At 41.5% G+C, this 27518-nt stretch overlaps 1 protein-coding gene and 1 long non-coding RNA gene across 11 annotated transcripts in view; both read left to right on the top strand.

Moving 5' to 3' along the window:
• LOC143211510 (uncharacterized) overlaps nt 1–27518 on the top strand; it is a 133010-nt gene that overhangs the window by 47273 nt on the left and 58219 nt on the right. For all 10 annotated transcript variants that reach the window (XM_076429290.1, XM_076429315.1, XM_076429299.1 and 7 more), the window contains one exon: nt 1191–1686. In XM_076429290.1, coding sequence (XP_076285405.1) covers nt 1191–1686 — 496 coding nt within the window. The remainder of the gene's footprint in view (nt 1–1190; nt 1687–27518) is intronic.
• Nucleotides 1693–21247, top strand: LOC143211592 (uncharacterized). The gene is made up of 2 exons (XR_013009489.1): nt 1693–5734; nt 6041–21247. It is a non-coding gene; the product is annotated as an uncharacterized LOC143211592 (long non-coding RNA).

The following is a 27518-nucleotide window of genomic DNA, read 5'->3' as shown; positions in this document are numbered from 1 at the left end:
TCGATTTATTGGACACGTCGGTACAGTGTTTTCTTTTAATTGGTTGCGATGGAGACACGGTTACAAAAAGTTCTGCTTTGTTTGTGCAATCTTGCCAATCTGTACAGTACAAAAGTACGTTTATTTTCTTAGAATATTAATTTGGTTGGTGGTATTTGTGCTTGATATATTGGGTTGGCAAGAAAGTAATTTCGGTATTTTAATGTGAAATGATGATGACCTGAAGTCCCACTTGGATCAGTTTTTTATCGTTTAGGACCAGAAGTTCTATGAGCGCGGAATTCTGAAGCTACCAAAAAGATGGCAAAAGATCATCGAACAAAATGGAAAATATAAAATATATTAAAGTTCATTGCTTGTATTAAAAAATTGGGTTTTCTATTTCACCTTAACAGTTGAGTACAGAAGTCATTCATAATTTTAAGTATATTAGTATGGCTCTCTTAAAAAAGAGTGTACACACACTAAAAATTTGGAATCACTTGCTGATTTTCGTAAAAATCGAATATATCGATTAAAATTTTAAATTATCCGTCGTTAGTATATCAAATATTACCTATTTGAATAAAATTTTTCTAAATAGATTTCAGCATTTTTTTATGTCCATGAAGCTCTTACACCCAGTGTAAGACAATGCACTTTTCTAAAGTGACATCTTCGGCAACTTCTACAAGAAGCATGGAAAAATATCAGATTGTGATTCCAAACATGTGGTCGGTAATGTATACCATAAGGTGGTTTATATTTTACATTTGTTAGGATTTTATATAGCACCTTTCGTACTCGGGGCATACCCATAGAATGTGATTGACACCTCGAATTGGAGCGTCACATTCACATTTTTGGCTATTGATTAGCCCCAGCCTAGCTATTGATTCATTAACCTATTAAATCTTACAATTACGTCTCTTGGCAGACTGATAATAAAACCATATCTTTTTTCAGAGCCGTAGTTCCTTTCTTATTGAACTCTCCTAGTAATTTGACTACATATTATGTAGTTCTTTGAAGTCTGTAAACGGGATTTTAATGTGCTGATTGAAGTCAATTGTTGGGTATGATATCGATAACAGTATGAACAGTAGCTCTGGCGGCGTATTAGAACCGCGTTACCGAAGAAAATGATGAAAGGCATGACCTCTGTCCTCTGTAGCCTCGACTAACGTTGAAAATCCGGTTGGTTTTCGCAGCGCGAACGGGAGGGCGCCAGTATCCAGCAAGCCGCCCCTGCCTCCACAGCCACCCCGCGTCGGGGCGCTGAGCTCGAGACCGTCGACGGGCGCGTCGTCGGCGGCGTCTTCGTCGCGCCGACGCGCGGCCACGGACCTTGGGAATCCGGCGGCCATCGAGATGGCGAGAGCCCGTACGATGCAGGCCGCCCAGGAGCGTCCGGTCGGCCTGCTCGAGACCGACCTCGACGAGGCCGTGCCGTCGACGACGACGACGACGACGACCACCGCCTCCTCGGCCAACAACGCCGGCAAAAAGACCAGGAGCCTGCTCAATCTGAATCACACCTCGACCGCCCCACGACCCAGGCCGGAGCACGCCCTCCACGTACCCCAGTCGCCTGTCGGCGCTTCGCACAGGAGCCCCCAAGACGACGACACCGCGTCCACCATCAACCAACGGCCACACAAATCCATGGAGTTCCTCCTCGACAAGGAGAACCTGCATTTCGTCAAGGTAAGCCTCTCAACCATCTATTTAAACCACAAACCTGTCGCCCTGGTAGCTATCATCTTAACAGTTCTAAAGACATTCGGGTGGAATCCTTCTCCCAGTGCAATTATCTTCCCAGCGATCTTCATCGCCTAGCATCATTGTGTCTCCAAACCCCTTGATCAAGCTAGCTGCAATGTTCGCGAAACGTAGGATTACACCCGACAGCCTTAACAGAACTGTATGATGCCGGATCGCGAAACTCTCGAATCTTGGATTAGCTCAGCTAAACGTCCTTCAGTCTCTCAGAAAGATCCCGAACACCAGGTGTAGCTCTCCTAGACTCTGCAAGCTGTTAACCTCCAGAGTAACGCATCTCCGCAGGGTCTGGGTTAGGTCGTCCGATCTCGCGTCGTCGTGATTAGAGCTAGAGTTTAGGGGATCGCGAGGGTGGACAGCGGGCGGAGATCTCCGGACGAGGTGTGACCTTGTAACAGAGCCGGGGCCGATGTAGGTTAACGTGGGAAGAACGGATTGCGGTAACGATTGTTACCGGACACAGGGCCTCGGCTAGGCGCACCTGTACGGATCAGGGGATCAATCGTGGTTTTTTCGATTCTGCTGCTCGCGGGATGCGATCACTCGTTTCGATGAAGACTTTGGATGTTTCCGGGTAACCTTGAATCTCATCCGCTCGGAATTACCCACTCCCGGATGAGTATTAATCGGATAAGCATCTGGATCGTTTTCGAAACGTTCGTCGCCGATAATGATCCCATTGAACAACGCAGAAACGGGATACGTTTACCAAGCGGTTTTTTTTGTCCCCTCGCCTAACTTGACGGCGCTAATCGAGCGACGTAGGCTACGCTGGATCGACAATTTAATTAGGTTCGAATAATGAACAGGCTGTTAACAATGGCTCGCGATACGCCTCGATACGGCACTCGCGAGGAGGGCGATTCTGCGGTGCTATCGATAAACACGGTCGTGGTGTTGTTAATGCGGTTCGTAATGATTTTATTTCGAAACGGTGTTGCTATTATTATCCGTTGCGCTCGTACACGACGCTATTAGTCATCGAACATGCTCATCTCGGGAAGAAACGAGATTTTCGGTGAACGATGAAATTTATCGAGATTTTACGACGCAGCGAATCGTACACCAACGTAGTAAGCGCACGTATAGACATTGCGGAGATTGTTGAATGAAAGGCGGAGAAGCTGCTCCCGATTGCCCACGCAAAAATGAATCCTTTGAACTCGACTGTCCTCCGAGGCACCATTGAATTAACTATAGTATATGTCGAGCAGATCCTGCATTATTAATCCTCGCACGACCCTCGAGAAATACGCCCACTTTTCTACATATTGCAACACGATTGATTTCTGCATGCATGCGTAATATAATTTGAAGATCGAGGGGTTTAACCCTGAAATGGTGGAAGTTAGGTGCACTGTTAACCTTTTGTATGCTATAGCAATTCGTGACCCGTTAGCGGCGGGAATAAGCTCGAGCGACCGACGATTCTTTCGATCGAAATAAGAAAATCGTCATCCCCTCTTCTTCCTTCGTTCGCTCGACACCGCTTACAGGGGAAGGACCGACTTCGATTTTGATAATTTTCTGTGAGATGATGGTATATGGAACTCTAATTGTGTACGCAAAATATTAGGTGTAGTTACTCAATAGTTTCAAAGATATAAACAATTAAAGTTTCATACCTGTGAATCACGCAACCTGCTTGCAACAAGGTATGAAACTTTAATTGTTTATATCTTTAAAACCATTGAGTAACTACACCTAATATTTTGCAGACATCATTGGGGATCCATATACCATCGTCTCTCAAAAAATTATCAAAATCGACACTATAGTTTGCCGCTGCTTTCGAGTCTCTCGCACATTCTCAACCAAGTCGAGGCGCGCAGGCAACCTCATCCTTATATCGCAATAAGACAGCTTTAATGAAATATCCAAGTTTTATTTTCCAAGGGTTGAGATTCTCTTTTTAAGAATGCAGACGAGTTTTTCGATATAGTCGTCGCGTCGGTACGATTTTTCTCGAAGATTTACGTCGACGGGGAGCGCAGCGCTTTCTGTGCACCAGGCAACGGGCTAAATTATAAACGGAATCCGAGGGAAGCCGAATGAGGTCTTCATTGCGATCAGTATTCGATCGAACGTGTTGCTTTTGCAGGTTTCTTTCTTCCATCCGACATAACACACACAGACGCGCGCGTACACCGGCCGTCTTCAAAGAGTCGAACGGACCCGCTAATCGGCAATGTATCATCGCACGACATTCATTAGCGTCGAGTTGCTAAGCGGCCGGGAATAATTCATCAACGTTAGATGGGTATCGGCTTAAGTCGATTTTGCGGCTGATTAGCTGAACGAAATTATACCGGGGGGCAAAGTGCGAATGCATTCTTAACGAGACCGTTACGCGCGCGCGCGTGTGTGTGTGTATTTTTGATGCGCGATTACGCAGCGATATGGTAAACTGTTTGGTTTCTCCGGGAAAATGGATCGCGTGAACGTTGCATTGCTTATATACAGGGTGGGTTGGAAGTGGTAGTATCGACGACGTACGTGGTAGGAATCAGTGACTACAATTTTTTCGAGAACGAAATTTTATTCGCGAGGAATTTTAATTTCTGCGAGTTTTAATTATCTCTTTATTATTGATCACCGACGATCGAATTTCATATTCTTCAACGAATTAAAGTGATTTCCAGTCAATCAAACGCGCCGACAGCGCACGAGCAGATTTCGATACGCATTTCGACGGGTTTACGTGCGTTTCGCACGATTACGTGATCGCGCTTTGCAATGCGCACGCTGTTTCACCTTTGACATTCGTCGATTGTGCGATCACAACGACGGGATTCGGAAGAATTGGCGAACAATCAAACTTCTTTAAGCAATTCTTTTTTCTGTCGAGGATTAAACGTGTTTAAAAAAGAACTGTTGGAAAATTAGCGAACAATTATATCTTTTTTCATTTCAGAAAATTTCGCACATTAAAGTTGCATATGCTGGTGTTACTAGTTTTTTTTTTGGACGCGTCAAGGACATATGAAGGTCAATTTTGATTTTTTTAAAAATGAAAACGAATATTTTTTATGCACCAATAGATGCAGCTTTATAATCTCTATAAAAAAGTATAGCCAAAGTCTGAAAGAATTAAATATTTACAATATAATTTTCAAGCCTAGTATATTTGCTAAAATAAAAAGAATATTAGAATATTAAAGAAAGGACGATTTGTCTCATAAAAGTCTTTCTGCATATTAGAATTGTTTCACGCCGATATGCACAGTAACGTCAAATTAACGTAAAATAAAAGACTCGCATATTGGCGATTAACAAACCGCCACAGTCGACTAACTATTTGGTCCACCGACCTTTTTCAGAGCAATCAATCGACATCAATCGAAACAGCAATTGGGAGTTCGCTGCTCTCCATTTTGCCACCACTTCCACTTTGCTCCCCTATACCGAATCGAACTGAATAGAATCTACTTAGAAGCTTCTAATAATCTCGTCGAATTCTCTTGTATTATTCTCCCAAATTTCGCGTCGCGTGTTTCTCAGCGGTTCCGCACGTTCAGTCGGTTTAATACGGGGGGTGCAACGAAGGGGGAAATCAATTTGGTTTCTTGCGGTCGCCGCGATGGAAATTGAATTTTATGCGATTCCATTCGCGACGATTTTAATTTACAGACCCCGTTAGACCGCGCGGCCAGTGTGAAATGGCCGTGGCATCGTTCTCGAATCAAATCAATGGGCATGTACATCGTTTGTAAATCCCAATTACAGTGTCCAAAAAAGGAAACTTCTTGAAAGTAATTTCGAGGTGGATGGTTTCGACGATTTTTTTGGTGTTTGAGGCTTTTGGGATTTTAATTGGAGAAGCCCATCATGCTCGATGACGATGTTAACTCACGTACATAAATACATCGTTTGCAAATTTCGCTTACAGTGTCGAAAAGAACTTTTTAGAAATAATTTCAAGATGAATGGTTTTGACAATTTCTTTGGTGTTTGGGGATTTTTATTGGAAAAGGCCATCATGATCGATGACGATGTTAATTCACGTACATAAATTACATCGTTTGTAAATTTTGGTTACAATGTCGATAAAGAACTTTTTAAAAATAATTTCAAGATGAACGGTTTTGACGATTTTTTTGGTGTTTTCATTGCAGAAACTCATCATGATCGTTGACGATGTTAACTCATATACATAAGTACATAGTTTGCACATTTCGCTTACAGTGTCGAAAAAGAACTTTTTTAAAAATGATTTCAAGATGAATGGTTTTGACGATTTTTTTGGTGTCTGAGGCTTTTGGGATTTTCATTGGAAAAGCCCATCATGATCGATGACGATGTTGAGTCATTACGTACAGGTCGTATAAAAAGGTCGTCCGTCGTATAAAACAATAACTTTCTTCGCTGTAAACAATTTTGCGGCAAGTTTCTTTTACAAATTCCCACCGATCCAGATGCGTAGATTCACCCTCTTTTTGTTTGATACTATTTATACACCCTGTACTCGACAAGAACGAAGTTCTTGTACTCTGTACTCTTGTTCTCTGTACTCTACAAAGATTAACAGGTATTTTCAGTCACTAATGTTTGTCTTACTTCCCGAAAAATCGAGCACCGTGCGCCATCGGAAATTTCGATTTAGCCGAGAGAAAATAAAAATTCCTTCTAAAAGGACAGAGCTATAAAAAAAAGTCGTCGAGGGTCCGAGCCCGTAAGCCGCAAATTCACGTTCCTCGACCTCAGAAGTTCGCCGTGCACGGTTCACCGGATGTCGACCCGGTTGTATCGATATCAAAGTAGGGAACCGAGCCCTCGAGGGCTCTCCGGCGTCGGATCTAGGCGGCCGCGGCGCAAAATAATGGTTAGTGGCACAATATATCGTGCCGTGATCGTTCGAGTTGAAGTCCCAAGTCACGGAAAGTATGTAGAAAGTTCGCGTTTACCGGTGAATAACGCGCCTGCCTCTCGTCCGGCTTCCGCTGTCAGCGGAACTTTTCAATCGGCGCGGCGGGTCTGCCGTGTCAGTTCACCTGGGTCTGTTCCAGCCGATTCTTCGGCAAACGCTGTTCAAAACCACTATAGCGCACGATACCCTGGCCAAGATTCAAAGCTGGATTCTCATTATTCGGTGGAACTGCTGCGGCGGCGCCCGAATATTCCGCGATCGGGAATTCACTGTGCCATTCACACCGTTCGTGCACGGTTAGGCTCCTTTGAACTGTGATCCAACGTTCGCTTCCAAAGTTTTCGATGGACTGCGGGTATTTGTGCGAAATGAAAATCGTCTGCATTCGCGGTGCGGCAGATACAGAAATATTAATTTGCATTCGGAGTTACACTTTAACTCGAAAATTAATCTTTCGACCTAGAACATTTCCATTCCCTATCATTTCTTAAACTTTATGGACATGAAATTGATATAATACCTCATACAGTACCTAAATGTTGAATAAGCGATTAGATAACGACGTATTTAATCATTCTAATAATAGTTTGAATAATGGTACAGCAATCTTTAGTGGTGGCTCTGATTTGAAAAAGGGATTCTGGATTATTGCACACGAATTGATTGATATTTGAAATACATTTATATTATTTCACCACGTTTTTATTAGCTCGCTTTCTTGTCAGACAGTCAGTCTGTTTGTCTGTCCGTTTGTTCGGTACAAATTTTTATGCCATTGATGAAATAGAACAACGTTGTCGCGTAGATCTACAGAAAAACTGCCCGTTCCTCAAAGGCGCTGTTCCTTTGCGAAAATCTTCTCCGTGGCTTTGTTCTCGAGTTGTTAACGAAAAACGTGGACCAATCGGAGCGCGGCTCCTGCAAGCGGGTTCCGGCACGGCTCAACGCCAACACCACGCTCTGATTGGTCCGTGCTTTTCGTTGATAACTCCTTAACGCAGCCGCGGAGAACATTTTCGTAAAATGAAAAGCTTCTTGAAATGACTATCGGAATATCACCCCTTCATTTGGGACACCCTGTATATCTTTGCAATCATGTTAAAGAGGTAAACGTTTATTCGCTTGAACGTCGTTCGAACCGACTTCGGCGACGTTCGAATTTATTACCGGAAGAAATAATGCCTCGCGACGAATTGCAAGGCACCCTTGAACCCGACACGCGAACAGCGTTAACAATTTTCATTCATAAAAGGCAGAGAGAGGCACACGCCGATCAGCGAAACTGCCGGTTCACGTGCAAGGGAGCCTGGCATTACGAGCTGTCCGATTCAGGACCGTATCTACGCGGTCCCCGAGGAGGGGAAAAGAATGGTAATCCGTGGTGTCGCAAGGTAAAACCCCGGCATTTTTCCAGCTCGGTGTATTATATAAAATGCGTATCGGTTCGGTCAGTTACGTGGACATTTCTGTCCGACGATATCGTATTCAGCCGGGCGACCGGTGTCCCGGAAAAACAGAGGATACCCAACGGCATGGCAGCAAGGTCGCCGGTATGTAAGCCCCCCGGGCTCCTATATAATTTATCGTTCACACGCGCCGACTTTTGAATCGTTCGAACGCCGGCTCCCAGACAGATAATCGTGAGATACATACCATTTGCATTTTACACGAGACCGCGAACGCGTACCGTTGAATTTCACAGGTATATATCGAACGATACAACGGCGACACGAATTTCTCTTATCACACGCGCTGAGGCCACGGGAAGAAGAAACTCTCCGACACTTCCGCGACCGCTGCACAATCGGCCGGAATCAAAATGCGTGTCTCTGTTTAACAGGTTGTATCGCACAAATGCTTAAATATTTCACAATATTCCGAAAGAAACCAAAATATTTGTTTATTATTAGACTGCGGATGTGTACGCAATTTGCAATTTTTGCAGGCGAGTTTTAAGAAACTCTGCCATCTCTACAATCTTAAAGATGTCTTTAAGACGTTCCTAAGAAGTCTTGAAGGTGCATAAATGTTAATTAAAATATAAGAAGGCAAGAGTAAAAATAGATTTGGACAAAAACGAGTTTAAAGTTAAACCGATAAATAGCTTTATCAGAAGAACGCATTTGCAATTGACATAAAAAGTGTAATAAAAATAACAAGTGCAATTAAAATAACAATGAAAATTGAAATTGATATTGTATATGAAATTGAAGCAAAATTGTAAGTCGAACAAATAATACCAATGCTAATCTTGCTAGACAATGGATATATAAAAGCCACATTGTTTATGGTTTTAAAGAAGTCTTCTTAGGACGTAAGACTTTCAGACCTGAAGTGGACGTCTTTAAGACGTCGTGTGTTATCTGGCGCACGAAAAGCGAATATCATTTTGCAGCAAGTTCCGAAGCAAAAGATAGGAGACCCAGAAAGGAGTCGAAGTAATTGCAACAAAAATCGTCGAAAGTTGAAAACTTGGGGTGCGTGATAATGTTCAGGCAAAGGGTTGGACGGATGGCGTCGATAATGACGCCAAAAGGGAATAGGCGTGTAATAATCCCCGTTGGTAACCGAACCAACAGCGTCCTGCTTTCTCCGCGCGTCGTAGCCCGTTAGCCAGTCTATTATGCCCGCCAGTGAAAGATAGCCGCATCGATCTAGTCGGCGATGATGCCGCCGATGTAATTACTGCGACGACTCGGACACTCTCTCTCGTCTTGCTGGCATCGTTAAGCTCGGTTGCAGTTAACAAGACCGATCGCCGAGATTCGATTTTCTATTTTACTGGACGCCGATAGGCAGAGAGTCGAGTCTCCGGGGTCTCTCCTCGATAAACGGTGTGTCCTCCTGTCCGCGTGTCCCGTGTACCGTTTCACAGAAGATAAGCGCCATTTCCGCATCGGAGGCTCGTTCGGTTGACGAACCTTTTGCTTTATTCATTTCCTTGCCAGCGATCTTTCTAAAAGCACCGTCGCGTCGTCGCCCATAATGCACGTCTCTCTCTACATGCCTCATGCCGCCTCGCATGAGAAACACGTTCCCCATATACCGGAGAGCCGTTCAATTCGCCAACATTTTCATTCTTCTCCTTCGCTCCGAGCTTTCCGGAAGCACCTCTCTAATACCGGGTTTCTCCGATTCGGAAACGGCTCCGTGAAAAACAACGTCGCCATGTTGTATATTCCAGTATTCGATTTTATTCCCCTGGAATAAATGTGCTTATACTGCTCCTACGTTTTATATTCGTTTATTTGTGGAAGGGGATTTTTCTCAACGCTGTGATCGATTTTATCCATGAGAACTTTAGTTTATTTATTTTCCGTGATCTACTGCAGGGCCACTTCTTCTCACTTTACCGGCGTACCGGCCCCCCACTACCGTCCTCGCGCTAACACCATCCAGCGTTTCTCTTGACAATAGTAAACGTCAGGAATAAAATGAAAGAGGAAATGTTATACTGTTTTTATCTGCATTAGTTTTTTTTTAGTGACTTCAATGATCTTCAAGGTCATACAAGGTCACAAATGGAAGAATAATATGTTTCCTTGGAACGATTTGGTACACATATTCATATTGCTCCTACATTTTATAATCGCGTAGTGGCAAGTGTGAAAGCGGATTTTCGTAACGCTGATCGATTTTATCTGGTAGGAGTCTACTTTATTTATTTTCTGCCAGTGATCTATTAATCTTCTACCTTGCTCGCTTCTTCTACATTCTGACACTGCTTGTTTTTGCTCGATCTCCACAGTGTTCTATGAAAACGCTTTCTTCGGACGAAGATCGAAATCTATTTCGAGTCTATTTAAAGTGATTTTGTTTTATTTATTCACTTCCCCAGTTGATACTTTTACTTTATTCCATCAGAAGAAGCAATAATTGAAAACATTTCCTATCGTACTATAGATCTTGATCACTACACTGCGGATTTTATGCATTTATGACGAAATTGGACAGGTACAATTTAAAGCAGTGGACGAATTAAGAAGATTTAAGGACATCAGTGTATTAATTGTAGCTTGATAGGATTATTAAAAGAAGAATACAATTTTTATTTGGCTCCTGTGTCCTGCAGTCAACGTAAACATTCTTTTATTTTGCATACAGATCCGCGGTCTATTAATCACCGTCTCCAGTAAAAGCAGATTGCACTTCAGTACCAAGCATTGCGATTGCTAATCTGTGTGCAGTACTTATACCGCACCGTCTCCGACCGAAAACTTAATAGATCCGGTCTCTCGAAATGTTCCTCAAGATTTCTTAATCTTCCGGGAGATTTAGGAAACTTCAGCGGCTTAAAGTTCTCGGAAATTGGCGTATCCCTCTTCCACTCGAAATGACTTTCATTTCCTGCTCGCTTCCTGCAAAACTGGGAGAGATATTACGTTTTATTGCATTCGCGCTTTTGTTTGATGCTTCACTCCGCCCCGGAATCATCGAGCTCCACTTTTTAATTCGAAGTGACACTGGGCAATTTGTATTCGCTGCATGTTCGCACGGTTGTTTAACGCTAACAACATGGAATATTTATCTAGAGCCACGTAGTTAGACGCAGACCGACTTTCGAAGTATCGAGAATCTTAATGAGCGAGAAAGTGCGCGAAGTAGATGATTGTTTAATTATGTCTTCGGCATTACCGTGACAGTGAAAGTTTAATATCATAATGCGAGGAGGTACGTCGCGAAGATGTTGAAGTGAAATGTCTTCTTGTGACTTCATTTTTCTGAAATATTAATTTTTTAATTCATCAAAATCAAACCAGAACAAATCCTTTCAGCGGCTTTGGAAGCATTTATCTTTAATTGAAAGGCAAACTCAAATGTTTCATAACTAGACAGCGGATCTTTATGCAAAATAAACATTTTTTCTACCTGAATCGCAACAAACTGTAGTGAAATAGAAATTTATTTTCATTCTTAATATGTCTAATGGGTTAAAAATGATAGAAAACTATTTTTTAATTCTTCTAATCTTTTCGCTGTTTTAAATTAACCTACCCGTTTTTGTCAGAAATGCATAAACTATCTGTTCATAAGTGTGTGTGTGTTGGTACTTAAACGTTACAAAATGGCGGGCGATTATTTGCATTCAAACCAGAGTTATAAATAATTTAATATCAAGGCACCGAATTAATTTCTACACCTAAGACAATATTCTGCAGTCTAATAATCATGATCAAAATTGATTTTTGAGACATTCAATATTTTAGTGTACTGCGACGAGTAAGTTAAAGGTACCTTCCGAGAAAGGTCAATAGTGAGAAGGTCACGCTTCATGGGACAGTGTGAACGATGCTGATCGCAGTTCGTGGGAACTAAGTCGATCATTTAATTCACATAGTCCTTTGACAGTCAGTCGGCTGATGAGAATCGTCGACCTCGAAAGAAATATTCGCTTTATGCACTGTGCGCGACGTACCTTTAGAATGGTTTTATCAGTTTCGCTGTTTGCCACACAATTGTGTATGTTATGCAGTATAATTTTATCTCGTCGAACGTAAACTGCACACTCGTGGCATGTCCTCGAGAAAAGAGTGTGCGTTCGTTTTCGCATCGCGATGATTCATTAAAAATCGACGTGTAAACGAATAAAAAACTATAAAGGGGCTCAAAGCATTTGATAAGAGCGAAAGGAAAGAATTTATTACTATAGGGATTAGTACCAGGGTCCATAACTACTATATAATCGTATTGGTTACAGATAAGGATTATAAGTAGACTGCGGATTTTATGCATTTATGACAAAAATGGTTACATACAATGTAAAGCCGTGGACATGTTAAAAATATTTAATCATTTTGTTTTCTTCGAATTGTTTTCTTTATATCTTGTGTACATTATCTTGATAACAATCAACTTCTTATTAATGATTTTCATCGTAGAAAATTTTAGAATAACTGTTATTTTCGGTCCCTGATTAGTACAAATCTCAATTAACGACGAAACGAGAACTCTTTTACTCATTCATATTTCTTACTCGAGGTCTATCTCTTCGCGGTGTAAATTCCTTGTGCCTCTCGCTAAGTTGGCAAACCGCAACCGCGGTGGAAACCTAAACTCATGCCATTTAGTTTATGTATACCTCGTACGTAGACTACAGGTCTTTATGGTAATTTCTGGAACACAAGAAACCGCCTGTGCTCATGAAAATAAATCTTTATTTCATTTTCACCGTGAAAGTTATTGGAAGAAAATTTGGTGTACCGTGTATTACAACACTCACACAAAAGTTCGAGGGTTAAAATAACAGAAAAACAACAACTCCATTAGCATAAAATAACTGCGTTATGTTGTTTGATCCGTTTGTAATTTTTCTTTTAAATTGTCCGCGTCTTTTGCTGCTTCTCTTCGGTAAAAAGTTGCCGTTTAAGGGTCTGATGCATTTAAAGCAGTTCCGCTCGATAACTTTAATCGAAGCGCACACGCGGCGCGGTTGTTTCAGCGAATCGGCTCACCTTTACAACTAAATCCCGGCATCGAAATTAGGTTCGCGCTGGCGGCGGGTCGCATGCACCGAAGAAAGGAAGCACTTTCATTTCAGATTCATCTGTTGAAGTGGAGTCTCATTTACTTTAGAATCCCCTTCGCTCGTCTCGATTTACGCTCTTCCCTCGAAAGACTCCGGCGCGGCGCGTCACGCTCGCGCGCGAACAAATTCTGAACAAATAGTTTTTTCATGTTTGCACGGTCGCCGTACGCGCGACGTTTGTTCTAATTAGCGCGTCGGGGGAAGTTTTAATTCATCCGCGCGGTATCCGGAAAGGCTGCATCGATTTCGGCACGCGTCATCTCGCCATTGAACTTCCTCCTTTTAATTTCATTATCACAATCAGCGTGATATTGTTGCTACTATAATCGCAGCTACTTGCGACTAATTATGCTTGCTATTACACTGTGAATTTTCGCACAAATCGTACTTTCTTCTTTTAATTCCTTTCATTATTGCGATGGATGCAGTTACTCGCGATTACAGCAAAACCGAACTTGTAATTAGACCGTGGGCTTTCGCCAATTGTACTTTCTCGTTTTAATCTATTTCGCATTAGAATGACTAAAATGGCGTCGGTACTGACGGCGCAGTTACTCGCGATTAGGACACGTGTAATTATGCTGCGGGTTTTATGCATTTATGACGAGCCGAGTAGATGAAATACAGGGTGACAAGAAATAACGGAGTTAATCATCTCTTATTATAATTCTGTCAAATTGACGAATTTTGAAAAACCAAATAATAACAACCATAACGTGGATCTTTAGAATTCATATATTTAAGAAGTTTCGAAATGACCACCCTTTGCGCCGATACAGAGGCTCAAACGTGTCTTGAAATTTTCGGCAATGGGCCGCAGCTCTTCTGGCGTCATTCGGTCTCACTCCTGGTACAGAGATTTTTTCAATGACTCCAAATTTTTATGGGGCCGAGCACAGGCCCTGGCCTCCAAAATCGACCACACGCTGTAGTCCATCGGGTTGAGATTCGGTGAGTACGGCGGCCATTCCACAGATGCGATGAAACCTGGAAAATGGGCTTTGCACTACTCCTGAGTCGTTTTCGCTCTGTGGGCCGGCGCGGAATCCTGCTGTAACGTCCATTCCGGATCGCCGAGGTGCTGTTGGGCCCACAGAAGTACGACGGCTTCGAGAATGTCCCGTCGATATACTTCTTGGTTGATTTTGACCTCTTGATCCACGAAAACCGTAGCAAATCCCATTTTCCAGGTTTCATCACATCTGCGGAATAGCCGCCGTACTCATCGGATCTCAACTCTATCAACTTTAGCGTTTGGTCGATTTTGGAGGCCAGGGCCTGTGCTCAGCCCCATAAAAGTTTCGAGTCGATGAAAAAATCTCTGCGCCGGTTGTGGGACCGAATGACGCCAGAAGAGCTGCGGCCCACAGCCGAAAATTTCAAAACACGTTTGAGCCTCTGACTCGGCTCAAAGGGTGGCCACTTCGAAACTTCTTAAATATATGAATACTAAAGGTCTATGTTATGGTTGTTATCATTTGGTTTTTCAAAATTCGTCGATTTGACAGAATTATAATAAGAAATGTTTAACTCCGTTATTTCTTGTCACCCTGTAGAAGAATTTATCATTTTATCGTTGTCATTTTATTGACACGATGAAGAACAACAAAATTTTCTACATATGTAATTCCTATTTCATGTGCCTGATGCAGAAACTTCTTATTTTGAAAAACTGTCAACATGCAGTTAACAATAAATATTATTCAAGTAACTAGTAACAATAATTCTCTGATGTCGATCTCCCCACAAAGGAAGCAGTGGAAGCAAAAGTCACAGGGGCCGATGTTTGAAATTTTCCTATTAAAAGTTTCGTGCACTCCCGGCGCATGTAAAAGACTATAATAAAACGAGCGTAATTAGACCAGCGTATTCCGCCGCGTCTTTTACAACTTTCCCCGAGCAGACAGCGCGCGGCGGCGCGGGGCATTCAGCGCAGCTGCTCTTTGATACTCGCATAATCGAGACTTTCCGTCTCTGTTTTTTTTTTTACACTCCCACACATACGCGTACGCACACCGAAGTCCGTGAAATGCGAGGAATGAACTGGCTCGATGAGGAGCCGATACGCGCCTCCAGAGGGGCTCGAAAATATTCATAAGGTCAGTTTTCGTGCTTAAAGCACCGTGAACGACGATTACCGTGCGTTTTTTTAGTTGAACACGCAATTCGCTATCGATCGGTGGTCGGCGAACGCCATAAACAGAGCGGGAAGAAATTATCATTCTACCATAAGGCTTCGCATTACGCGGACTGAGGCACTTCGGTGGTTTATATATTTAAAGCGCCGTTTATAATTACACCGCGCGTCCTCGATTTCGTCGGCCGTTCGCTATAATGTCGGGGGCTCAATGGAAATTCGAAAATATTCCGTACATCTCTCTCTGCCTACTGAAGATAATCTCATTTTTTAATGTATTCTTCGTTTACTTATTTCAACATTTTTTCTCTAGCGAGCACATTAGATGATTGCAAAGGTTCGTGTCCGATTTGAAAATAAAATTGCAGTGGGTAAATTTTAAGGAATACAACTTTCTTAATCAATTATACATATAGTTACCATTCTTTCCTAATTGTAGGAAATTTAATCATTTTTTAATTTTAATTTAACCAATCTTTAAAATTTAACCATTGAATTTTATTTTCGAATCGGGACCGAACTTCTGCAATCATCTAATATATTGCTATAAAGAGTACCTAGTGTTAATCACTGTATTATATTACAATATTTTCTTTGAAACAAAATTTACACTGTATTCTGAAACACTTTTAATGGCACTTGTGTAAAAATTATTCTCTAGCGAACATATTTCAATTGTTCTATATTGCTACAAAGAGTAACTACGTGTTCATCACTATATTATCGTTAAATATTCTTTTTCAAACAAAATTTACACTGTATTCTGAAACACTCTTAATGGCACTTGTGTAAAAATTATTCTCTAGCGATTCAATTATTCTATATTGCTACAAAGAGTACCCACGTGTTAATCACTGTATTATTTGAAAATATTTCCTTTAACACGTTCGTTGCCGAGCGACATTTTCAAAAACGGTTCCACGACGCCAACAAATTTTAATTAAATCAATCAATTGTAAAATAAAAATACAAAACATGTATATACGGGAAAGATATTGAATTTAGGGTATTTTTAATTGCTTTATTAATTATACAAGTTATATCGTCGTCGGTTTTTGCGATAAAATGTTTTATAAACAAAAACTTCGATCTACGAGATAATTTACACTGTATTCTGAAACACTGTTCATGGCACACATACTACAATGTCGTACAATGCTAGCATTCAATTATGGTTATTTCGCTTGAAATCAAACTCAAGTCTTTGACAGAGAAAGAGATGCCTCAGAGCTTTCTGCTGAAACACAATTTTCTTTTCTCGACATACTTATTTCTCTCTCAGTTTGAGCTATTATGCATCAGCTTCGTTACCAACCATTGTTCGGTCGGACCAGTGTGAGAGATCACCGAGTAACAACACCGAACAACTATCACTGCGGTATAATAGTTTTCTTTCATATTTCTATACATAAACATAAACATGCCTCATTTCATATTTCCTAATTTCATTGATTCCTCGATGAAATGTGGATCATGCAAAACAATACAAACAGTACAACATAAATTATTCTAAATTGCTCTAAAAGCAGAATAATTCGTAATAATTTGTAACCCCGCAGTATCGTTTCAAACGACGCCGTTATTGTTTCTCGAATTCATCGCCTACAGTGATTCGTTTCCGATAGGAATCGCATAAACTACCAACGTGTACATGTTCTGAATGTTCCGCGTGTTCAGGTAGGTGTTGCACTGCGTATTGATTTTATATTACACCGTCCACGTCATTCTTACATCAAATCCATAAAAAAAAAGCTGTCGGAAATTCCCGAAACCTGTGGATTTCAATATGACGGAAAAGAAATAATTTTAAATTTAAGCATTCAATTAAAGAATCAATTTTCATTAATTTATTATGACAAGTAAGACACAGAGACGAATTTAATATTACTGGTATATCGTTTGCAATCATGCTCGAAATAATTAAGAGAAAAGAATTAATTTTAAATTTAAGTATTAAATTATAAAGAATCAATTTTAATTAATTTATTATGACAAGAAAGACACAGAGACGGATTTAATATTACTGGTATATCGTTTACAACGTGCTCGAAATAATCAATTTCTATACAATTCCCTTTTCTTGAAGATCGCGGATGCATGAAGATCCGCAGCCTATTTATCACTTCCATACACGTTTGAAAATCCATCGGGATCGTCGTTCAAACGATTTCTGTCGGCTAGCACCTCGCTTCCACGGCGTCGGCGAGGGGCGATACAGTTCCATAAAGCGTTCATGAATAAACAATAGCAGAAACTGTTCTTTTGCGGCGCTAGCAGCGCGAACAGCAGTAGCTATCTTCCAGGGAAGTCGGAGCGTCGGCGATAGAACGGAAACGCGAAGCGAACGACGAGCTAAAAAGGGTTACTGGCTGCGTCTCTCTCTCTCTCCCTCTCTCTTTCTCTTTCCTTCACCTTCATCCGCTTTCGTTGCTCCGCATCGGCAACTAAAGCAGGCAAGTCCGGCGAGCATTAATTTCTGTTCTATATTTCTTCTCTTTCCCTCAGACAGGCTCCCTCTCTGCTTTGGCGCGTCGCCAAATTCTCTTTCTCCCCTTTTTCGCGTCCCCCACCGTACGCCCACGCTCATTTGTTACTCCCTTTTCGTTTTATTCTCTTTTCCACCCCGTCCACCCCTCCGATTCCCTTCTTTTCGCACAGTTTTACTCGTCAGGAACACGATTACGCAACCAAGGGACAGAACAGAAATGTAGGCAGCTCTCGATTTGTTTTATCGACGACCGGCCGCCATTTTGTTTCGCGCCCATTGACGAGGAAAAGCCCGAGGAAACCACCGACGATGTCACGTGGGATCTCGACAGAAGGAGCGAAGGAAACGAGGGAAACCTCGCCTCTCTGCCTTCAGGTCGATAACCTCAACCACGACTTTTGCTAGACCCTAGAAGACTCTTATGTCGACGCTCGAACTCGGGATCGGCCGATTAGGTCTCGACGCTAAACGCCCTGGAAGTTACAGTGGGTCCAAAAAGTACTGTACCGTCGCGATGCGTGTGCACCAGAACAATTTGTCCCCGTTCATGAGACTCTGAAACTTTCAAGCGTAACGTGATAGGGGGTTGAATACTGAGACAGTGCTAATTCAGTGAGAAAATTATACGTTTTTCTTCATTATCTTGTTATGGAACTTTTACATTTTTAGTGACTTGTCACTCGACCGCGGATTTTTATGGTAAATACAAATTTTCTACCTGAATTGCAACAAACTGGAGTGAAATACAAATTTATTTTCTTTTTTACTGTGTTTAATAGGTTGGAAATATTATATCGATATTTTGAGATTCTTGTAATATTTTTACTGCTTTAAATTACGCCTACTCATTTTTGTCGAAAATGCATCAAATCCTCTGTCTACTTACCACTAGACTGAAATTGGCTGCATGAAATATAGACTGCGGATTTTATGCATTTATGAGAAAAATGGTCACGTACAATTTGAAGCAGAGAACGAATTAAGAAGATTTAAGGACAGCTGTGTATTAGTTTCAGCTTAATAAGACGATTAAAAGAAGAAAGAAATTTCTATTTGGTTCCTGTGTCTTGCAATCAATGCAAACATTTTTATTTTGCATAAAGATCCGCAGGCTAAATATAAAATAGCAAAAGGTTCGACAAATCTAAGAGTATTATTATGATGTTTTCAATGTAAAAAATCTGTTAAGGGTTGAAATGAATTTTATTTGACTCCTGCTGCCCACAATCGTTGCAAAACATTTCTATCTTCCATGAAGATCCGCTATTCTAGTCTACTTATCGCGATACATCGAATGTCACGGGTATCGAGGATAGATTGAGGTGTCTGACATTTGTTGCGGATAAGACGAGTTACCTCGTCTCTCTATAAGTTATCTCTGCACGCACAGAAGGTGCACTTGAGACACTTGACCTTCTCGGTTCACGGGTTAAAAGCACATTATATCGATCTGGTGAAGATTTTGTCCCATCGCACGCGAATACAACGTACGTAGTTCATAGCAGTACTGACACAAAACGTCGCAATAGCGTGTACGGATCGTTAAACGAGCTGGCAGGAAAATCAAAATTTATTCAACAATAAATTCAACCGTGTTCCTCATTTATTGACGATAAATTATCGCACATTTCATAAATTATCACACATTTTATACAAACCAATCTAAGGGAAAAATTAATTTTACACTTTGTAAACCTGAAACTTTCAAATTCATTCACCTTTGTCTTACCTTTTCAAGCATTGTGCCAATGTGTTGTTGAGATCGCGCCGATTAAAACGAGTCCAAACACGACGTAAATCGGTCTACTTTTATAAACTTCGTAGGTAGCACACAATTATGTCTTTAATTATGCTATTTATATCAAATCTATAAAACTTGTCCGATTTATGTCGTGTTTGGACTCGATTTAATCAGAAAAATCTCAACAATCCACTGGTACTACGTTTGACAAGAAAAAAATGATTGTATTTGGAATTTTTTATTGCACAATTACTAATAATTTTTTATTGTCCCCTTTCCTTTAGTTTTATTATTTTCCTTGTCCACTGAGATAAGGCCCCGCTGATCTCTATGACATATTGAGTGATAGGGGAAGGGTGGGCACACAGATTTAGTCAAATTTGATACTTGAATGATAAAATGATCGCTGTTGTAATTCTGGACGCGTCAGCGTGTGCGTCCCGAGCTGTTCGGTTATCCGGGGTGCAATCATGCTTCGGAAGCTTGGAAAGCGCGGGACATTCAAAGCCGTGGAGTATTCTGGCTCCGGAGTCATTGGTATCGGCAAGCGAGCGTGGAAGGGGCTCGAAATCGACGGTCTCGAGTGTCGTCCCGGTGCTGGTATCCGCTGGTTTAACAATACTCCCCTGTCTCCCTTGCTGATCTCCCTCTCCGAGTCTCTCTCGCTCTCTCCCGTTTGCTCCAGCGTGCGGGTATTGATCGACGAACACCGGTAGCCGAGTCGGGTGGTCTCGGTGTTGGGTTCCGCGTACATACATACGTGTTCCGATTTCGTATCTCGCGATATCACACAGCGTGCGCACCCATCTGCCAATCTTTTATTCCATTTCGTACACATCGCCAGGTTGAATCCTCTGCGCCAGCAACCTGCCGAACCTCCCCCGTCCCCCCCCCCCCTCCAGAACTGACTGGCCCATTGACTTCGATCGCGCGCTGGCAATTACCGCGATCCATTGCTAGCTTCGAGTTTCTTTTTTATCAACCCACCCGGTGCACGGTGCCGAACAGAACCTCAATCGGTCGACGGATGTGTGGGTTCGACTGATCCAATTTTTTGTCAGTGTGTTCGGCAATCGACGCAGTTCTTTCGTTCGCGGCCAGATTGTTACGTTAACCCCTCGGGGACAATGTCTGTGCCTCCTCGCGCTGACCCTGAGGAATACTTCGAAATTGATTGCGAGAGGTTCGATTATTAGCTGCGATGGGTTCTCACGCGATAACTCTCCGACGCACAGTGCTCCAGGAACCCGCTTCTTCTAGCCAAATTCAATTTTTGAATTGAAATTTTCAATTGAAAAATCTGATTAACACATCACACTCATAAAGTCTCCGGTGTAACTAAGAAAAACAAATTTTTTTTCAGAAATTCCACTTTATTCATCAACATACTCTCCTTCAAGAGTGATGCATTCATTCCAACGCTCCTCTAACTTTTCGATGCCCTTTATGTAAAACGATTTGTCTTTGCTCTCGAAATAAGCCTCAGTTTCGGCAATCACTTCTTCATTTCAGCCAAATTTCTTTCCCTGGAGCATCTTTTTCATGTCTGCAAAAAGCCAATAGTCGCTGGGGGCCAAATCTGGAGAGTACGGTGGGTGGGGAAGCAATTCAAAGCGTAATTCGTCCAATTTAACCATTGTTTTCATCGCGCTCTGAATCGTCGACACGTTGTTGTTTCTGGTCCGGTGTGAGCAAACGCGGCACCCACTTCGAAAGCGACTTGCGCATGCCCAAATTTTCATGTAAACCTGTAAAGACACTGTCTTCTGATATCTTCAAGGTGTCAGCTATCTCACGCAACTTCATTTTACGGTCTCTTAAAACTATTTTGTGGACATTTTGTATGTTTTCCGGAACAATTGCCGATTTTTGGCGACCAGAGCGTTCAGCATGATCGGTGCTTGTACGACCGCGTTTAAATTCAGCATACCAGTCAATAATAGTTGATTTCCCTGGTGCAGAGTCCCCATAATGCTCGTCAAGCCACTGTTTGGCTCCAACAGTATTTTTCCCCATCAAAAAACAGTGTTTAATCAACAGATGAAATTCCTTTCTATCTATTGTCTTGAAAATTACAAAACTGGGGTCACTGAAACGACTGCAACCTCTAAACTAACGGTCAGAATGCCATGAAATTTTGACACGTACTGTTTGAAGTTTAGTACTATCCGGAAATCACGTGGGTCTGTCAACAATGTTGCCATATATGTGTCAGACCGGGGACTTATTGAGTGATGTGTTATTTTTGACAAGTTCCGTTTTCTGTCAATGTTAAAGAAATAATGTTCCCTGTGAGCTAGTCCTAATTATTTGTGTGTTTCGGAGGAAGTTCATAATAGCGTAATAACTTCGTTAAAGGAGCATTTTCGCGTCTTCAGCGATCATAATAAAATTTGCTCAAAGAAACAAGTCTGTTGAACACGATTCCGTGCAGTCTAAACAATTGCAAAATAGGCAAATGTGGTCGTATTTCGACGAGTCCCGTTCCGCCATTGTTGAATAAATTCCGTTTTCCTCGAAACCGGCTACCGGGATCGGGTTCAAGTATTTGTGTTCCCGGAGGAAGTCTATTATAGCGTCGTAACGCCGACGAAAGAGCATTTTCGCGATGAAAACGCGAGCAGCAGCGGCACACTCGTCGCCGGGCTCGAAACAACCGACACTTTACTTTCGCTTTGTACTAAAATCAAGCCGGAGATTAGCAGTGTGCATAATGCGAATGCTTGGGAGCCACCGTCATCCACTCGTAAACGTGCCGGCAAAAGAGAAAGAGAGAGAACGATCCCAGACGTCGCTCGAGCACGATTAACCACCGACGATAATCCATTCAACATAAACGGTCGATCTTAAGATTCTATAAGGAGCGCTTCTGCCACCGCGTTCAATTAATTCACGTAGCCCCCCGGTTTATCGCGAGTGGATTGTTAGCGTAAGACCGTGCCTCGAGAGAGCACGTCAATATGTTTATTCGTTTTTTCCCTTGGTCGACACGAGTTGTGTTTCTCCGACTACGTTTCGCGCTGCTCGCCGACCAACTGTTTGCTGATGCCGATGCGAACTTAATATCGCGTAAACGAGAGCCAGTTACGTTAAAACTAGTTTATATTTATGTCTTTAACGAGTCCGTGCAGATTTCAGAATTAATAGATCAAGGAATACAAATTTTGAACGGTATCTGGATGTTAACCCTTTGACTGCGGCATTCTCTAGCTTAAAAATCGTTTTACCACATTGTATTCACATGGCAGTCGTTGTGGCTAGTTAAACAATTCACAATTAACCCTTAGAGGCACCACTGGATATTGCTATATCAGTAATTTAAAATAATTGTTACGTTATTAAATTATCTAGCTATATAAATAAAAATTAAATGCTGTTCGTTGGTAAGCGCATCACTTGAGAACGACTGGACCGATTTGGCTAATTCTTTTTTTAAAATGTTCGTATTAGTCCGAACTAGGTTACAGGATAAGAAAAATTGGAGAAGTATCACGGAAAAATGGAAAATTCGGGAAAAACTAGAAGTGCTTTTAGAATCATATTTCAATACAAGAAAAAAAACGAACGCCGTAGCTTTTAATCAATATTTCAATAGAACGTCGCAGCTTTTAATCAATATTTCAATAAAAATTTACATTATCGACGTCTGTTTGCATTGTCGACATTATAACATTTTTATTTTGCAACATTACTCTGCTATAACGAGGAACCAAGCGATCAACGTGCATACGATATTCCCTAATCGCGAAGCTCGCGAAGCGAGCGAGCAACAACTCCCCTCTGGATTTATATAAAATAAATGATTAAACATTTGAGTATCGCATGAGTAAATTGCATCAGTTCAATATGCATGGAATGAAAAAAAGCATATAGAATGGAAATATTGTAGGTCAAAAGAAATGTTTAGTTTTCGAGTTCAAATAGCTCCGAGTGCAAAGTGTTTAATTATTGCCGTAGTAAAAAAGGTCGCAGTCTCCCCTCTACCGCACTTTATTTTCCCCTTCTACGACGCTATTCCCCCACGCTTCTGCCACGGGTCAGTCACGTGACTAATCTGGCAGAGAGATTCTGTTTCCCCTCCATTCGAGTCAATTCCCCTGGCGGCTCTGGTGTTGAGAAAGTATCATGATTCATTTTACCCCCCATCAGTTAACTATAATAAAACAAATTTGTTATATTCATTCGTATCTTTGTGATCGTGTACAGGTGAGATCTAAAAAATGTTCCGTTTATTACTTTGTCTAGTCACACATGAATAAAGAGAACGGCAACAATACCAAAGAAAAAGTACAACTCATCTGGGTCAACGTAAACACTTCCGCAATACAACAATAGATCGTATTCCTCCGCTTCGGTCACGTCGCTCTGATCGTTTACTCCACCCCTAAACGTACCCTAACTGTAGTACAATTCAGGGGTTAGTTTTTGCCCACAGCTCCGCTGGTCTCATGGAAAGAGCTCCCCCAGGTTTGAGGATAAGAGCCACTTCTCGGGCTCCGTGAACGATGTTTCATAAAACTCCGCGAGCATTCCCATCAAACTTGGTCGCCCGTGTCGCAAGGAACTCTGATAAATCACGCGTGTAATCGTTCTCGGTTCGCAAAGAAGAATGTCTGTCTGGCCAGGATCGCTTAGTTTCCCGAGCTCCCATCGAAGTTTCCGCTTGTCCAATCAGGCTTCTGCTCAAGTAATTGCGGTTTTTACCGGTATAGACTTCATCGATTTTTTAGAGAAGTCGTATGCACTGTATCGATAGTCCTGAATTTTTTAAAATTTTCTTCCCGTTTGAATCTTCAATCACACATTTTTGCCATGAACGATCCCGCACAGAGTCACCAGATTAAGACTTGTCCCCCCACTCTATCTTCCCCTTCTGCGACGCTATTCCCCCACGCTTACACCGCGGCGGGGTGACATTTTCCCCTCAATTCGTGATACCTCTACATACTATACTCAAACAGTCAATACATGAATGAAAATTGTGAAGGTCACTCCTAAAACTTGCTGGGTTAAAAAATTCACTGACACAGATGAAAGCGTCGAAGATGAAGAGGGTCGCGTACGTCCTGCAATTGACCCTTAGCACTTGAATGGTGACTCTGAGGCGCCACTAAAAATTGCAGCACCATTATTCAAAATATTGTTTACATTATTAAATATGTTGGTATCTAATCAATAGACAGCGGATCTTTATACAAAATAAAAATTGTCTGCATCGATTGCAAGGGATAGAAACCAAATAGACTGCTATTTCATCCCTTAATACCTTTAATCGATAAGGAATCATATATTGGCATCTTCAATTTTCAAGATTCTCCTACAATTTTGAATCTCATCTACTGAATTTTCTTATAAATGCATAAAGATCCGCAATCTACTAATCAATTACTAAACATTTATGTTTGAAGTATTATACCAATTTCGTGTCCATAAAATTTGAAAAAATGTTTAATTTTCGAGGTACCCCTTGCCGTACATTTTCTTTTACAGTTACAGTGATTAGAACGCCTTTATGCACAAAAATGTCGTAGAAGGGAAAAGAAAATATATGTGACTGAAAATAGTATGGCTACATTTATTTTAACGCTTAAATATTGATCACTAGACTGCGGATCTTTATGCAATTTAAAAAATATCTGCATCGATTTCAAGACACAGAAGCTGAATACAAATTTCTTGCTTATTTTAATTATTTTATTAAACTGGAATTAATATGTTGATGTTCTTAAATCTTTTAGACAAGTCCACTGCTTTAAATTGTACATAACAATTTTTGTTATAAATGCATAAAATCCGCAGTCTATTGATCACAAACTAATCAAATTTCATTTCATCTAAAATGAAAAGCGTGACATTCATATTTGTTGGACTTCGTTAAAAACCTTCATCGCTGGCTCGTCAAAGTACGGCAAGGAGTTAAAATAGCCTCCAGAGTGCAAAAATGAATGAAATACAAATACGCACCAGTGGAAATGGTCGCGGGATTGCGGTCGGTACTGTAGGACTCTCGCCCGTACTTTGAAATTCAAGAAGAAAAGCCACAATTATTTTCGCAGCGACCCAATATGAATGCCACGCGGCCCGTCCTTCGCCGGTGTTACGGAACTGCGGTTGCGAAGGTGGGCCAGCATTTCCGGCTTATTTGCGAAACCCTCTCGCGCCCCGTGCCAGCGGCCATTTATCTCCTCCTGTAAAGCCGCAACGAAATTGTGTGCCGCATCTAAGTTTTGAACCGTGCCCGCTTGCGAATCGATTCGCGTCCCTTCCCCGTCTTCCGCCCGCACACTTTTGTACCTGTGCACTTCTCTGTACCTGTTTAGAGTCGCGTGTTGAATCGTGTATGCGCGCGCGCGTCGGCCTTCCTTCGTGAAAGGAATCTGGAGAAAGGTACGAGATCGGTGTAACAGCTGTCCGTCCCAGTGAATTTAGAAACACTGTATTCGATGCTCACGTAACCGTTTCGGCGTTTCGTGATACCGGTAATTATTACACCTGGCGGCTGCAGCCTTCCTTGGCCCGCCTGTGTGCCCGTTCGGTGATGCATCCGCGCGATCGAAACGATCGAAACGATCGCGACACGTTCGGTATTGCTCTCAACTGGATCGCTTCCGCTTCGTAATTGTTCACACCTTCGTTGTTAGTACGCCATAAGTGTGAGCACACTGTTTTTTTCAATATTTTCGGAAAGTTTCTTGCACTCTGCTGCGATTTACACTTCACAGTAAGCGCCAGAAGGTGATTCTATATGTAAAAGTAATCGGGAAAGAGGAATAACATTTTTCCGTCTCGATTTCGGGCAATCGGACGCGTCAAACGGTTCCTACGGCGCACTATGGGCCAAACCGACGAAATCTGTGTCAAAATCAAAGAATTTTCGATAGAAATGAGATAGAGCGATGAAATTTTTTTTAAATGAAAGCTGAAACTTTGCAGAATATGGGATAATTATGGAGATTGTGGATATATTGTATAATATAAAAATAACAAGATTAAATTTATTGGGTTGGCAAGAAAGTAATTTCGAATTTCTTTATTCAAACGATGAACGATTAGTTAATAAAATATTTTCTTATTCACATTCTTTTTTGCAAGTGATCATCGAACAAAAGGGAAAATATCTTATACATTATAGTTCATTTTTTGAACAAAGAAAATGGTCTCTATTTCATCTTAAAATGCCGAGATTACTTTCTTGCCAATCCTATATACATATTTCGTGCGATTTTTATTATAATATGTACTGCAAAGAAAAATGTATCCAATCAATCCCCATGAAAACACCAGACTGTAAAAAAAAGTTTCTGTTTTCTATTGCGAAAAAATTGGACTATTACTTCTCATAGTTTCAGCAACACCATGATGTAGCTCATGTGTACTAGAATATTTTAAGATGTTTCGTGATATGCTTCTCTGAATTGCATTCCGTAATTATGCGGTTAAGTGAAAGCACCGAACGTTGCACGCAAAAATATTTGAAGAGCCTAGTTGTGTTCGATCAAGAAACGAGATAAAGCATCATTTTACATAATGTATTTTAGCTGTATCCATGAATAAATGATTTTCTCTCTCGACTTGATCCATATACGGTCACTTCCGTCAGGACTGGAAAAAATCCACGTCCCACTTTGTATCAATTAAAAGATAAACACAAACAGTCCGTGGCTAATCATCATTATATAATCAGTCAAAGGCGACGATCTGAATAAATATTTTCAATTGACAATACACAGATTGCTCACACAAACTAAATGATCAATCGATAAGAAAACAAGTAGGTTACTACGCGATCGAATCTCGAAAAGTTAGCTCGGATCGAATAAGAGTAACTTCGTTCTTTGACACATTCTTCGATCATTTGCGTCCATCGAGTAGCTTTGTTCCTCAGCGTACAAGCTCAAACTTTCGCGAAAGATTCCGAAGCAGATTAGCGTCGGCTATCCCCCGTTTTCCTCACCGGAATTCCATCCGCTCCCAAACAATTCCCGCGTCCAGTCACGA

This window comes from Lasioglossum baleicum, chromosome 1 (assembly GCF_051020765.1).
Source record: "Lasioglossum baleicum chromosome 1, iyLasBale1, whole genome shotgun sequence".
In the NCBI taxonomy this organism is placed as follows: domain Eukaryota; kingdom Metazoa; phylum Arthropoda; class Insecta; order Hymenoptera; family Halictidae; genus Lasioglossum; species Lasioglossum baleicum.
Note: the sequence above shows the minus strand (reverse complement) of the source record. Positions and strands in the feature narration are given on the sequence as shown.